The sequence below is a fragment of the Engystomops pustulosus genome, chromosome 10 (genome assembly GCF_040894005.1).
Source record: "Engystomops pustulosus chromosome 10, aEngPut4.maternal, whole genome shotgun sequence".
NCBI classification, from domain to species: domain Eukaryota; kingdom Metazoa; phylum Chordata; class Amphibia; order Anura; family Leptodactylidae; genus Engystomops; species Engystomops pustulosus.
The window spans coordinates 63,151,862-63,164,221 of NC_092420.1; the positions used below are offsets into that span (position 1 = coordinate 63,151,862).

Consider the following 12,360-nt stretch of genomic DNA (forward strand, 5'->3'; position numbering starts at 1 on the left):
ATCTGTAATGAAAAGCAGGCCTAAGCATCAGTGTACAGGACTGCTATACTCCCTTATACAACCAGGGTAATATATGACAAGTATAGGGCTGGTGACGCTTACAGACACGTGCCCTATGTGAGTGACAAGAGGCCATGTAATATGCTGCGGCTTGGATACATTACATAACATCCATAGAAATGTGTTCTTGCTCGATGCTCTGCAGTGCTGGTTACATGAGGTATTTCCAGAGACGGGATTTATGCCTTTGTGGTGGATCCCCCACCCCTCTCACCTGAGGCGCATAAGTATATGGAAAAGAAATAAAAATGACAGGGAGGGTCCGTGTTTGTTGTTCCTTTAAAAAACTATGTGATACAAGGAGCAGAATGCGGGTCATTGCATCTTGTGTAGGTGAATGGGCAAGGAGCATAAGATAATGGGACGCTATGTGTTACTGGGTGTGTGGAAAGATACACACGAGGACATGTTAGTAATGGCTGTTTTCTCTCTCTAGGCTGAACAGGAAGTCAGAATAACGCAAAGTGAATTTGATCGACAAGCTGAGATTACACGTCTGCTGCTAGAGGGCGTAAGCAGTACACATGTAAGTGTTCCCTGGTAGGGGAGGAGCGATGGACGCCTGACTAGCTGCAGCCCCCGGGGAGACCAACGCATGTCTCACCAGTGTACTCTAATACACACCCCCTTGATTAAAGAAGAACATGCAAGTCTTTTAAGGGAGACATTTTATTTCATTTCTGTATTAAAATTGGTACTTGAAATGCTGTATTTTCTAATGTTGGACACTAGAGGGCGCTTTAGCTGTGTACTGTCTATGCACATAGATTTCCAGTATGGGACAAAGAAAACGCCCCAGCTTCACTTCCAGCATCACCCAGGCGCTGCATCTAAATATGCGAGTCCGATGTACCTCAACGGACTCTCATCTAAGTGAATATATAAGTTTTATATTAAGCCTAAAGACATCAAAAAGTGGTTTAGTATCCCAAATTGACCTGACAGGTCTTTTTTAAGGCCGGCGTGTGGTGACATTAATCCATTTGATGCACCACTGGGGATTCTGAGAAGTATGTGAATATATTTTAGAGGTTAGGACAATGAAAACATTACCTCTTGATTGCTGCCTTTCAAGGTTGTTAAGAGGCAATGTTTTCCTCATGCCATCCTAAAAAAGAATGGATTTGCATGCAAGAATTCATCATTGGAGCATCAATGGCTGTAGGTCTCTACACCGCTGCAGAGACCACCTTAAAAGATCACTGCAAATTAGACTATCCTGGGACTGTCTATAAAGATTTAGAGAACCTGTCGTGCAAATAACCCAGGTAAAATAAGTACTTCATTAAAATTATAATTAAAAAGCATTTCCCTTATCCTTTAAATGGTTCCTTACCTTGGCTGCAGTGTAAAAAAAAATCAGTTTGTGAACTTGTATGCGGATCACCTGATCTGAGTCCAATGTCACTACTTGAGTCCAATGCAGGCCTGAATATTCACTAGTTACTTGCGATGCTCGGCCTCATAGTTCCTGATTGACAAGTCTTGGTGTTTATAGAACTGCTGCTATGTGGAATAGTTAGAGCTCTGTTACATCATTGGCCACTTCATGTCATGTGACCAGGGTGACATCATCTAGGGCAGTGGTGGCGAACCTATGGCACTGGTGCCAGAGGCGGCACTCGGAGCCCTCTCTGTGGGCACCCAGGCCATCACCCCAGCATGAAGTTCACCAGACAGGACTCAAAGAATCTTCCTGCAGAATCTTCCTTCAATGATAGGGGAATTTGCCCTCCTCCTTTCAACTGCGTTGGTGTCGCTAGGAGGCTGAATGATTGAAAGTTGTCAAAGAACAAGGAGAAATAAGTCACTGCTTAAATTGCTGTGCTGGCACTTTACAATAAATAAGTGGCTTTTGGTTAAAGTGTGGGCACTCAGCCTCTAAAAGGTTCACCATCACTGATCTAGGGTCCTGTTACATTTGCAGTCTACCCGATGTATGCATCTGATCACATGAAATCACAGCAGCCTCCATGGAGGATAGGGAGGAGTATAAATCCACAGTGGCTGCTGTGATCATGCCACTTAACAGAGGAGTTTAAATTCCAAAATACTTTATTTACATATCATCCAGGCATAAAAAACTGCGTTCTTCCATTGACAATGCCTGACTTTAGCTTTTGAGCACCAGAACCTCTAGCTGCGAGCACCGCCCTTACAAATTAACCATGCAGGATTTGGATTGCTGCCTCACTACTCCTTTTTCCATGCCATGATACTGCCATGTGATCAGATATATGAATAGTGTACAGTTTGCTAATCTCAGGAGGCTTAAGGACCTGTGATGATATCACCCTAGGCCACATGATATGCTGAAAAGAAGCATGGGAAAGGGGTAGCTGTAGATTGGCGGGCGGTCAAGCAGGACAGATAGTTGATTTATTCTAATCTGAAGGAAACCTTTTTTAGCTAAAAGGTCAGTTGGTTAATAGGGCTCTATGAGAACCTATCACTAGCTGTGTTTCTGAAAATGTGGTGACAGGTTCCCTTTAAGTCATTAGGCACGTTACCAGTTTTGTTTTTTTTTTATCTCACTGCTTAAATAATGAGGAAAGGCAGAGGAAAAGACCCAGGAACATATTTCTCTAATACAGTGTATTACAAAGTTATTATCATCTGCTTCACTCATTTATACTATTACAAGTTCAGTAACCTTTTAAGTAACGTTTGCATATTCCAATGTAAACCAGTGCTGGCATATTTGATAGCTCCCCATAGGGTTAATGGCCCCTGTGCATAGACTATTATGTGACTATGCACTGAGCAGCCTGCAGATCTACTAGTGCAGTGGTGGCGAACCTATGGCACGGGTGGCACTCAGAGCCCTTTCTGTGGGCACTCAGACCATCACCCCAGGACAGAGTTCACCAAACAGGACAAAACCCACAGATTCTTCCTGCGGTCCCAGGCAACTTAAGAAATGCTCCCCTCAGCGCTATTTTAAAGCAAAATTTCATTGACTGTTGGGAACTGCAGTAAAAATGAGCAGGTTTTGACAGAAGGACTTTGAAGGTCCTCCTGCTGGACCCACAATTCTTCCTTTACAGAGAGACACTGGAAAGAACCACAATGATAGGCTGAATTTACCCTCTTTCTTTCAACCGTATTGGTGGCCTCAGGGGGACTGATCTGATTGAAAGAAGTTGAAAAACAGGTAGCAGTAAGTTACTGTTAAAATGCCATGTTAGCACTTTACGGTAAATAAGTGGATTTTGGTTGTTGCTTGGGCACCCTGTCTCTAAAAGGTTTGCCATCACTGCACTAGGGGATACTAACTCTAGGAAATCCACCACCTCTTCCTGCAGGGGAGCTTGTCTATCCTCCTATCTATTATGTATGTGACTGTATTGCAGTTACACTTGTTTATGTGGTATAATAAGATTTTCTAATCCTTGTCTTCCCATAAAGGCACATCATTTGCGCTGCCTGAATGACTTTGTGGAAGCTCAGATGACCTACTATGCCCAGTGTTATCAGTATATGCTGGATCTTCAGAAACAGCTTGGCAGGTAAGTGCTAGAGGCTTGGCTCCAGCTTAAACCTTTAATTTGATGTATTTCTATTTGGCCCCTGGACCCATTCAGTATATGCTGAAATATCTACCTATTTTACTTGTCACAGATGCCTTTCCAATATGTATGCATCCCTTATATAGGTGCCCTTCTCATACATGCCCTAAGAGAAACAAGCTATTGCCTTTGGGGTCTCCTTTGCCTCAATATACTTGGGGCAGCCACACATTGTCAGGACAGTGCCACTCTTGCCATCAGGTTGTGTCTGGTATTGCTACCTTTTGGCACTGATGTGTAATTTTAAGGCTACATTCACACACATGTATGGGGACGTATATACGGCCGACGTATATATGGCATATATACGTCCCCCATACACTTCTATGGGCTCACGGCACCGTACCGCTCAGTAGTCCGTAGATAGGGACAGCCCTGCGCTGTACATGCCTATGGAGAGGGGCGGAGGTGAGCTGCGCTCATCCCCTGCTCCTCTCCGCAGCGCCGATGTATGCCCGCAGGCATACATCGTCTGAATGTAGCCTTGGAGCATCTCGTGGATAATGCTAGCGCTGTTTTTGGTGAGTAAAAGTCTTATCACTTGCGGTTTGATGCTAAAAGACTAAATTAAGTTAGAGGTTTTCAAAGCTTTAAATATTGGTGGCTACCCATAAGGTACCCCCACCGATCAGATGTTCATAGATACTGTTATATGTAGAATGGAACATGAGACTTTTTTTTAATGAGAGCTGAGCTGCAATACCCAATTTGGCCACTGCAAAATTGAGAATACTGGTACGGTACCAGGTATCAGAACCCGCACTAAGCTGCTATTGACTTGCCTCTACTAAGCTTAGAAAACCCCTTTAAAACTCAGATATGTAAACCAAAGTAGATGGACAGTCTACAATGTCAAATACTTGTAACAAGTAATAAAGTAAACTACAAAAATGGATAAAAGCGGATTGTAACCTCATTTCCATCTCTCACGTCGGGTCTGTTCCCTCCTGACACCGGTTCAGCCATTGGGTAATAATAGCAGTTGACTATTTAAGGGCAAATTGCGGCGGTTTGTGAAGGTCACCCTGTTTTACAGGCTCGGATGTCGCTGAGGTGTCTGCATAATGTGAGTCGGGTTGTAATTACCATAATGCAGTCTGAAATGTCATGTAAATGTAAAAAAAAAAAGCGTGAATGCTCCAGATGCCGTCTATATAATCGCACATAATCCTATACTAGAGCAGCAATCTGACGCCTTACAGGACTGTGCTGCTGCACTACAGCTCCTAGTGTTACCTTATTATTAGGGCTCCATTTCATTAATATATTTCTTAAAATAATTCTATTTTTTTTAAAAGAAGGCAGCATCGGTCACAGTCCTAAAAACGCACTATTACAGGTCTACGGTGGCTTAAAGGGGTGCTCCCATTTCAGCAAATAAATCTTATTGTTTATATAATGAAAAGTTGTACAGTTTTCCCTTATACTTTGTGTATCAGATCCTCACAGTTTTCTAGATCTCTGCTTGCTGTCCTTCTATAGGAAACTACATTGTGGACAGAAATCTGACCATGGTCACACAGGTGCCCGGCTCGTTATCACACAGCTCTGATTACTCTCTGATACTAACGAGCCGTGTGACCATGGTCAGATTTCTGGAAGTGTATCATGAGGCAGAGATCTAGAAAACAGTGAAGAATAGATACAGAAAGTATATAGGAAAATTGTATAATTATTATTAAACAATAACATTAATTTGCCGAAATGGGAATACTCCTTTCATTTTTCTTCTGGGCAAACATAGAAAAAGGGTTATACCTGCAATTTGCTAAAACTTTGACATATTTGGGTTTTATTTGATAATGAACCTGTTTGGTGATTTTGCAAAGCTATATGGATGCCACACGGATGTCAACTGAGTTCCACTTGTATTTGTGGATCACTTTATAGGTAACGCAGTCATGTCATGACCCCTCCCCCAAGGGTTTCGGAAAGCATTTTGGCAGCCCTCTTCAAAACCATCCATTTGTCATCCCTATGTTGTCACACACTGACGTATGGGCTGCAAAACAGACCATGGATCCGTTGTTTGTGACCCGAAAACATCACATGCTCCTATGGGAGATGGTAAAAGTCCTGCTTATCCCACCATACACATTGACACTTTCCCGGTGTCAGTGCATGTAGAAAGCCATCAGTCCGTTGTGTGTTGGCAGAGCAACCAGGACTCTTATTATTTCTCCTAGGAGTCCTATCTGAAGTTACTTCGACACCCTGCCCCATGTAATATAAGCCTATGTATGACATAAGTAGTCCATGTTCTTTCCCCTCTATCATATCCTGCTCTCAGATAGGGCATCAAACATCTCCTGACACTCACATTTCCATGTATTGTGCCACTATTACTGCCTCCCTGTAGAATAAAGGTAACTTTAAAGGAAATGTACCATGATAAAATAAGTCCAGCATGATAAACTAGTGACTCTCACTACATCCAGACACTGGTAACTTTAGATTTGTTATCCACGGCCTCCTTGTTTCTAAATCAAGTTATCAATTATGCTAATGAGCCCCCTCACTCTGTCTACTGTAATCTGAGCATAACACAAAGGGAGGGGAAAATTGCTGAGGGAGCAGGGGGAGGGTGCGAGTGTAACAGCCTGTGGAGACGGGGAGGAGGAGCTCTGGTTCTGCCTGTCTGTCTCATTAGCATAATTTAAAAAGTGTTTTTAGAAGCAAGGAGGCCATGCATTACAAATGTAAGATAACCACAATCACGGTTCCTTGGATCTATGAGTAAGGTTTGATTCACATTGGCTCTTTTTTTTTTTTTTTTTCCCCACATCTGTGAAGTTTTATTGAACCCATTTTGGCTTATGGACGCATACAGATTGGGTTTCTCTTCCTGGCTTCAGTGATTTTTTTTTTTTTTTTTGTGTGTTGTTTTACTGAACCATTTCTTTCAATGGACCTTTTCACACTTCGTTTTTTTTTCACTGATCAATCTAGAACCTGTTGTGTTAGTGTTCACTGACAACATTGGATCAGTGGGGAATAAAACTGTGAAAAAGTCCATTGTAAAAAATATGGTTCTGTGAAAAATCCCTATAGCCAAGAAGAGAAAACCAATCTGTACATATGTCCATAAGCCAAAATGGGTTCAATGAAAAATCGCTAATGTGAAAAAAACCCAGCAATGTGAAACCTAAGTGCCCCTGGTTATTCATGCTGGATTTATAATGTTTATGCCCAAAAATGTCTTCATAACTCCTTGGCTGAGGCCATTCGAGTAATCCGTGCTCCATGTGGGGAGAGAACAATAGAGGTTCTTGATGGTTACACGTTAAACCTCAACAAGTGAAACAATGGAGATGTGTATGTGAAGTAACATTGGGTTCATCGGCCGCTCTCTGTGTTCCGTTTTTTTTTTTTTCAGCTTTCCATCGACTTTCGCATCAAACAATAATCAGTCGTCCCTAACGACTATGCAAAGTGTTTCTCTCCCGTCAATCTCTGCCTCCGGTCCATTACCTGCTGCAAGCAATTCTGTCGTTACATCAGGCTTCAGTGAGCTGAAAGCTGCGAGTGGCAATAGAAAGGCCAGAGTGCTGTATGATTATGACGCCGCCAACAGCAGCGAACTATCGCTCCTCGCAGATGAGGTAATTATGTCTGATGAGAAGACGGGTCACACTGACACCTATGTAATCCATCATCCCTCTAAACCTCCGTCATATAATCTGCTTGTACCAATGAAGGCAATGTACAAGTTGTTTATATAACGGCAACTTATTCTGCAGCGGTGCACACAGACTCACTTGTTTTCCCTGTCTGTCCCTTGTCGGACCCACGTTATAATGTCTGACACCTCTGTTATAGATAATGACAAAGGGATAACATACAGTTATATGGAGGTGTAGGCCTTGCTCATTCCTGTCTGCATCTTCTTGTTGAATAGCTTACTTTTCAGTATGGCTCAGTAGATTCACAATTCCTCCAGAAGTGATCAAGTTCTGTCTTGGTCTGTACCCATTAAAGGAAACCTACCACTTTAAAATGTTAGTTATAACCCTCAAATACCTTGCACCAGCTCAGGGTGATCTGGTGCCGGAGCATATCTTCATTATTTGCAGAAACCACTGCATTGCTTGTACAACTGTTTTATTCTTTAGATTTAAAGCACGCTTCGGTGCACCATGATATGTGCTCGGCGCACCATGTGCACGACCGTGTGTGCGCCTGATTAGGAAGTGGCGGAGAGCCGTTGACGTCACCCAGCTCTCGGGCAATCGCTCCTGCGCAACTTCGCGTGCGAAGCCGGCCAAGATAAAAATTTGAAGTTGAGCATGCGCGAGTGTGCCCGAGAGCTCGGCGACATCACTGGCTCTCCGGCACTTCTTAATCAGTGTGCATGGTGCGCCAAGCACATAGAGTGGTGCGCTGAAGCGTGCTTTAAATATAAAGAATAAAACGGTTTAACAAGCAACACAGCAGTTTCTGCAAATAGTGAAAATATGCTCCGTCACCAGCTCACCCTGGTATTTGAGGGTTATAACTACCATTTTAAAGTTGTAGGTTTCCTTTAAGAACTCATTTGTTGTGTTATTATTGCAGCTCCCCAATCACCTATCCTGTAGGTAGTGTCTGGCAGAAGGTGTTTGATTGCCGGCGGTTCTATCTCTTGTCGCTGAACGAAATATAAGAACAGGGGTTCTGTGTCCCCTGATTGAAAGGAGCAGCCATATCACATGCTGTGCGGCTCAATGCAAAGACCATTGGACTGAAGGGGATAAGGGCTTTTTATTTTTTTCAGAAATGAATAAAGAGTGATATTAGTAAACATTGTAATATACTTTTTATTAAGTAAAACCTCTTTCTTCCTTTATGCTGCTTCTTCTTTGTCCTGTAGTGAGCAGTGTATTTGAACTCCTGCACATAGATTAGAACAGAGATAAGGAAAGGAGGCTAATTATTTTTCCATTGCTAGAGAATGTTTCAATTGATAAATCAGATTGGAAACTCCCTTAGTAGAAACCTCTTTGAAGCCGTTTTTATATTTGCTATGTGCTCATTAAAGGGGTATTCCCACGAAGACAAGATTCTTAAATATACTCGGGATAACAAAATTAACACCTTCTCTAATTCACTGTTATTAAAAAACTACAGCGTTTCACAGAGTCCAACCTGTCTCTATCAGTCCTGATGTACACAATTTTGGGTATCGGACATTAATTTTCTGACTTTGGGGCAGACAGATTTTTCTTATGAATAGTTTCTCCTGCCTGCTCCATGCAGTGTCTCTGCCACACACACTCACTCGCACTCAAATGAGCACTTTCTGTCGGCAAGCAGAGTTGTGAGGAGATTAAATCTACAAGCTACAGACAGATAAGGTTTTTTTTTATAGCAGGGGAGGGAGGCATATAGCAGACATTGTTTTTATAGCTTAGATATAGTTTGTTATATGCATCTCATTATCTCTAATCTATTTTCTGTTTCATCTCTCTTTCTCTGCGTCAGATACTAGTATAATGTTCAGAAGCTAAATAAAAGTATAGATAAACCCTGCACACTGATAATCTAAGCACATTGTCAGCACACAGCATCTCGTAGCACAGAGGGATCATTAGGTGTCTGCTTAAATTTTTGAGAACCTTCTTTCATGGCCAAACCCTTTTAAGTGAAGCATGCTTGCCGTCCTTCTGCTTGCCGTCCTTCTGCTTGCCGTCCTTCTGCTTGCCGTCCTTCTGCTTGCCGTCCTTCTGCTTGCCGTCCTTCTGCTTGCCGCTTAAAAAATCTTCTATGTTTACTTCCAGTGGATAGAAATCAGTCCCTGGTCTTGTGATGGAGAGGCAGTTGCATGAGCTGTTAGAGAGTAATCAGTCATATGATACTGTGTTAAATATGAGCTGTGCACCTGCCTGTCCATCAGCCCATGGACTGATTTCTATCCACTGAAAGTAAACATAGAAGTTTTCTATAGCATGACAGCAAGCAGAGATCTGGAGAACCTGATACAAAAAGTATACAGGCGGTCCCCTACTTAAGAACAACTTGCATACGACCCCTAGTTACAAACGGACCACTGGATATTGGTAATTTATTGTACTTTAGTCCTAGGCTACAATAATCAGCTCTAACAGTTATCAAATGTGTCTGTAATGAAGCTTTTATTATTAATCCTGATTCTTATGACAACCCAACATTTTTAAAATCCAATTGTAACAGAGACCAATATTATTCTGTCCGGGGTTACAATGATAAAATATACAATTTCGACTTGCATACAAACTCAACTTAAGAACAAACCTACAGACCCTATCTTGTATGTAACCCGGGGACTGCCTGTATTGGAAAATTGTATAACTTTTCAATACACAAACAATGCCAATTATTTCCTGGAAGTGGACAAACCCTTTAACTCTTTCCATATTTAGAGAATACTTCCTTTGATGATTCAGCTCCCTGAGATTAGCCTATCCAGGGACTGCCTGACATGGGTCATTAGATGTTTTATGTGATTCCTTTATCTCGCCGATGTCTGTGGACACAAGACAGAAATATTATATTATAGTTAAAAACTTGGTTACACCTAACCAAAAAATGAGGCCATACATAGTATGAAGCTCTGTACACTCCAGTTGTGTTCAGCCTCACAATTGGAAAAAAGTAAATCCTATGTGAATGTGTTCAGGTTTATATTGTTATGTAACCAGCAATGGGCAGGGGACATTGAGGGGGCAATTTTAGTGCTAGTATCGGCAGGAGCTTGCACAGGTCCTAATAAAGGGTAGATCCTAGACCCTGGATTACATAATATACTTTTACTTTGAGCCCCAAGTGCCAGATCTGCTGACATTGCTGAGTTGTTGGAGTTGATTGGCTCATTGCTTATTTAACATGTGATAATTATTGGTCCCTTTTTATTCTTCACTTTCAGGTGATCACCGTATTCAGCGTTCCTGGAATGGATTCCGACTGGTTGATGGGAGAGAGGGGCAACCAGAAGGGCAAAGTGCCTATTACCTACCTAGAGCTCCTTAACTAATTGACTTTTTTTTCCCTCTGTTCTCGCCTAAAGTGCCGAATTTCAGCAAATAAAACATATTTATATGCAATTAACTTGCTATCTAGTAGATGTGAGGGTCTTCCATGTATAAATCTTCTGTGAACTTGAGCCTTCACTGTACTGCCACCTCCTGCATGTCATACAACCTGGTCACATGACATTGTATTATGGACTACTGCCCGGTATGGAGAAGCCTCCACCGTCATTCAGTAAATGTCTATGTAGCAGCCAATACATTTTTAACCCTTTTGCTTCTGTAAAGTAAATGTCATTGTGTGCCAAATGCTGTGTTTGCTTACATGAGATGTGACCTCCCCTTGTAGGAGCACAATGTAGTCAGAACTCTTCCAGAGAGTGATTTAGGGAATGTCTAACTTGTAGTGCTGTAACGTCCCTGAGAAATAGCAGCTTGGTGAGTGACCCCACCACAGGACCACGAAGCCTCTTCTGACACGTTCATGGGGGACAATCAATTATATGCTAGGGGGAAATAGAAGATGGAGCAGCATAGGTGCCCAATATAGTCCCACTGGAGGGAATGGACTCCGAGAATACTCCCCTTAAATATCCGATCCAGAAGTGGGGTCCAGTGCATTGATCCCTGTAATCTGAGGTGCTCTTCGATGGATTCCTCACACTGGTCACTGTTTTAGCTGTAGAACTGGCGGGGGTGACTCCATTTAATTTGAGGGGTCAAAATTTTTTTTATTTATATTGCAAAACCAGTATTTTTCTATGTTAGTTGTTTACTCGTTCACTCTACGCCAGTTCTGGGGATTACTAAAATGCTTTCCTTTGTGTAGAGTCCTCGGACCTCCACCTTCTAGAGAACAACTTCATTGATGGGTAGACACAACTTAATTCTCAGGTTTTGGCTTGAATGTCCTTTTATATTATATACTGGACCTAAAAATGAAAGGTGGCGCATTGCTGAAATTTTACAGGTTTTTGCAGCCCTTCTCTTGGTTCTGCAGGGTTGTCCGTGTTGCAGGAGGACGTCCCTCTAAGTTACATAATGGGCGTTTTGGGTTCATGGAGGTTACTGCAGTCAGGGGCTTTGGTTCTTTTTACGGTCTCATACAGAAGTTTCTGTCTTTATTTCTGTTTTTCCGTTCATTTGTTTCTTTCATTCCTCGGATTGTGACATAGGAAGCCTTATTATTAACCCAATGTTAATGTACTTTTTATCTAGTGAATGTATGTGGGGGGCAAAAACTAAACTCTACACTCCACTTTATTTTGTAATGTTTTATAAATATATTTAAAACCTCTTTAGATGACATGTAAATGTAGAGATTGAGAACGCGTTGTAAAAGAAAAGCAACAGATAAACTAGCACAATTGGAACATGTATAAATGATTGGATTGTACAATAAAGAGAAACCTTTTTGCTGTCTTCACACCAGTTTGGTTATTATTTTTGTGTGTCATTTTTTCTGACCGCTGAGGCTGAGAAAAGAACTTTTTTATTTTAATAATTGGCAGAACTATATGCAGGATTTGGAGAAAAAGAAGAAATGTAGATTTGCATAGATTAATGATATGAATAAATATTTGGGAAGTGCAAAACTAGTGAATACGGAGGAAATTCACATTTTTTTTACACAGATATCAATTTACTTCCCTGATTTTCTTCTCCAAAATGCAATACATATGAAAAAGCACTTACAGTGAAAAATATACACACTTCAAAGGGGCTTTTCTAGCAAAATACAATCTATT

At 41.6% G+C, this 12,360-nt stretch overlaps 1 protein-coding gene across 3 annotated transcripts in view; it reads left to right on the forward strand.

The window, feature by feature from the left end:
- The window catches only part of SH3GLB1 (SH3 domain containing GRB2 like, endophilin B1), a 29,018-nt gene extending 16,980 nt beyond the window's left edge, over positions 1–12,038 (forward strand). For all 3 annotated transcript variants that reach the window (XM_072128131.1, XM_072128132.1, XM_072128133.1), the window contains 4 exons: positions 497–586; positions 3,469–3,569; positions 7,006–7,231; positions 10,510–12,038. In XM_072128131.1, the coding sequence (XP_071984232.1) occupies positions 497–586; positions 3,469–3,569; positions 7,006–7,231; positions 10,510–10,617 (525 nt within the window). In that variant the 3' untranslated portion in view covers positions 10,618–12,038. The remainder of the gene's footprint in view (positions 1–496; positions 587–3,468; positions 3,570–7,005; positions 7,232–10,509) is intronic.
- Positions 12,039–12,360: the final 322 nt, after the last annotated feature.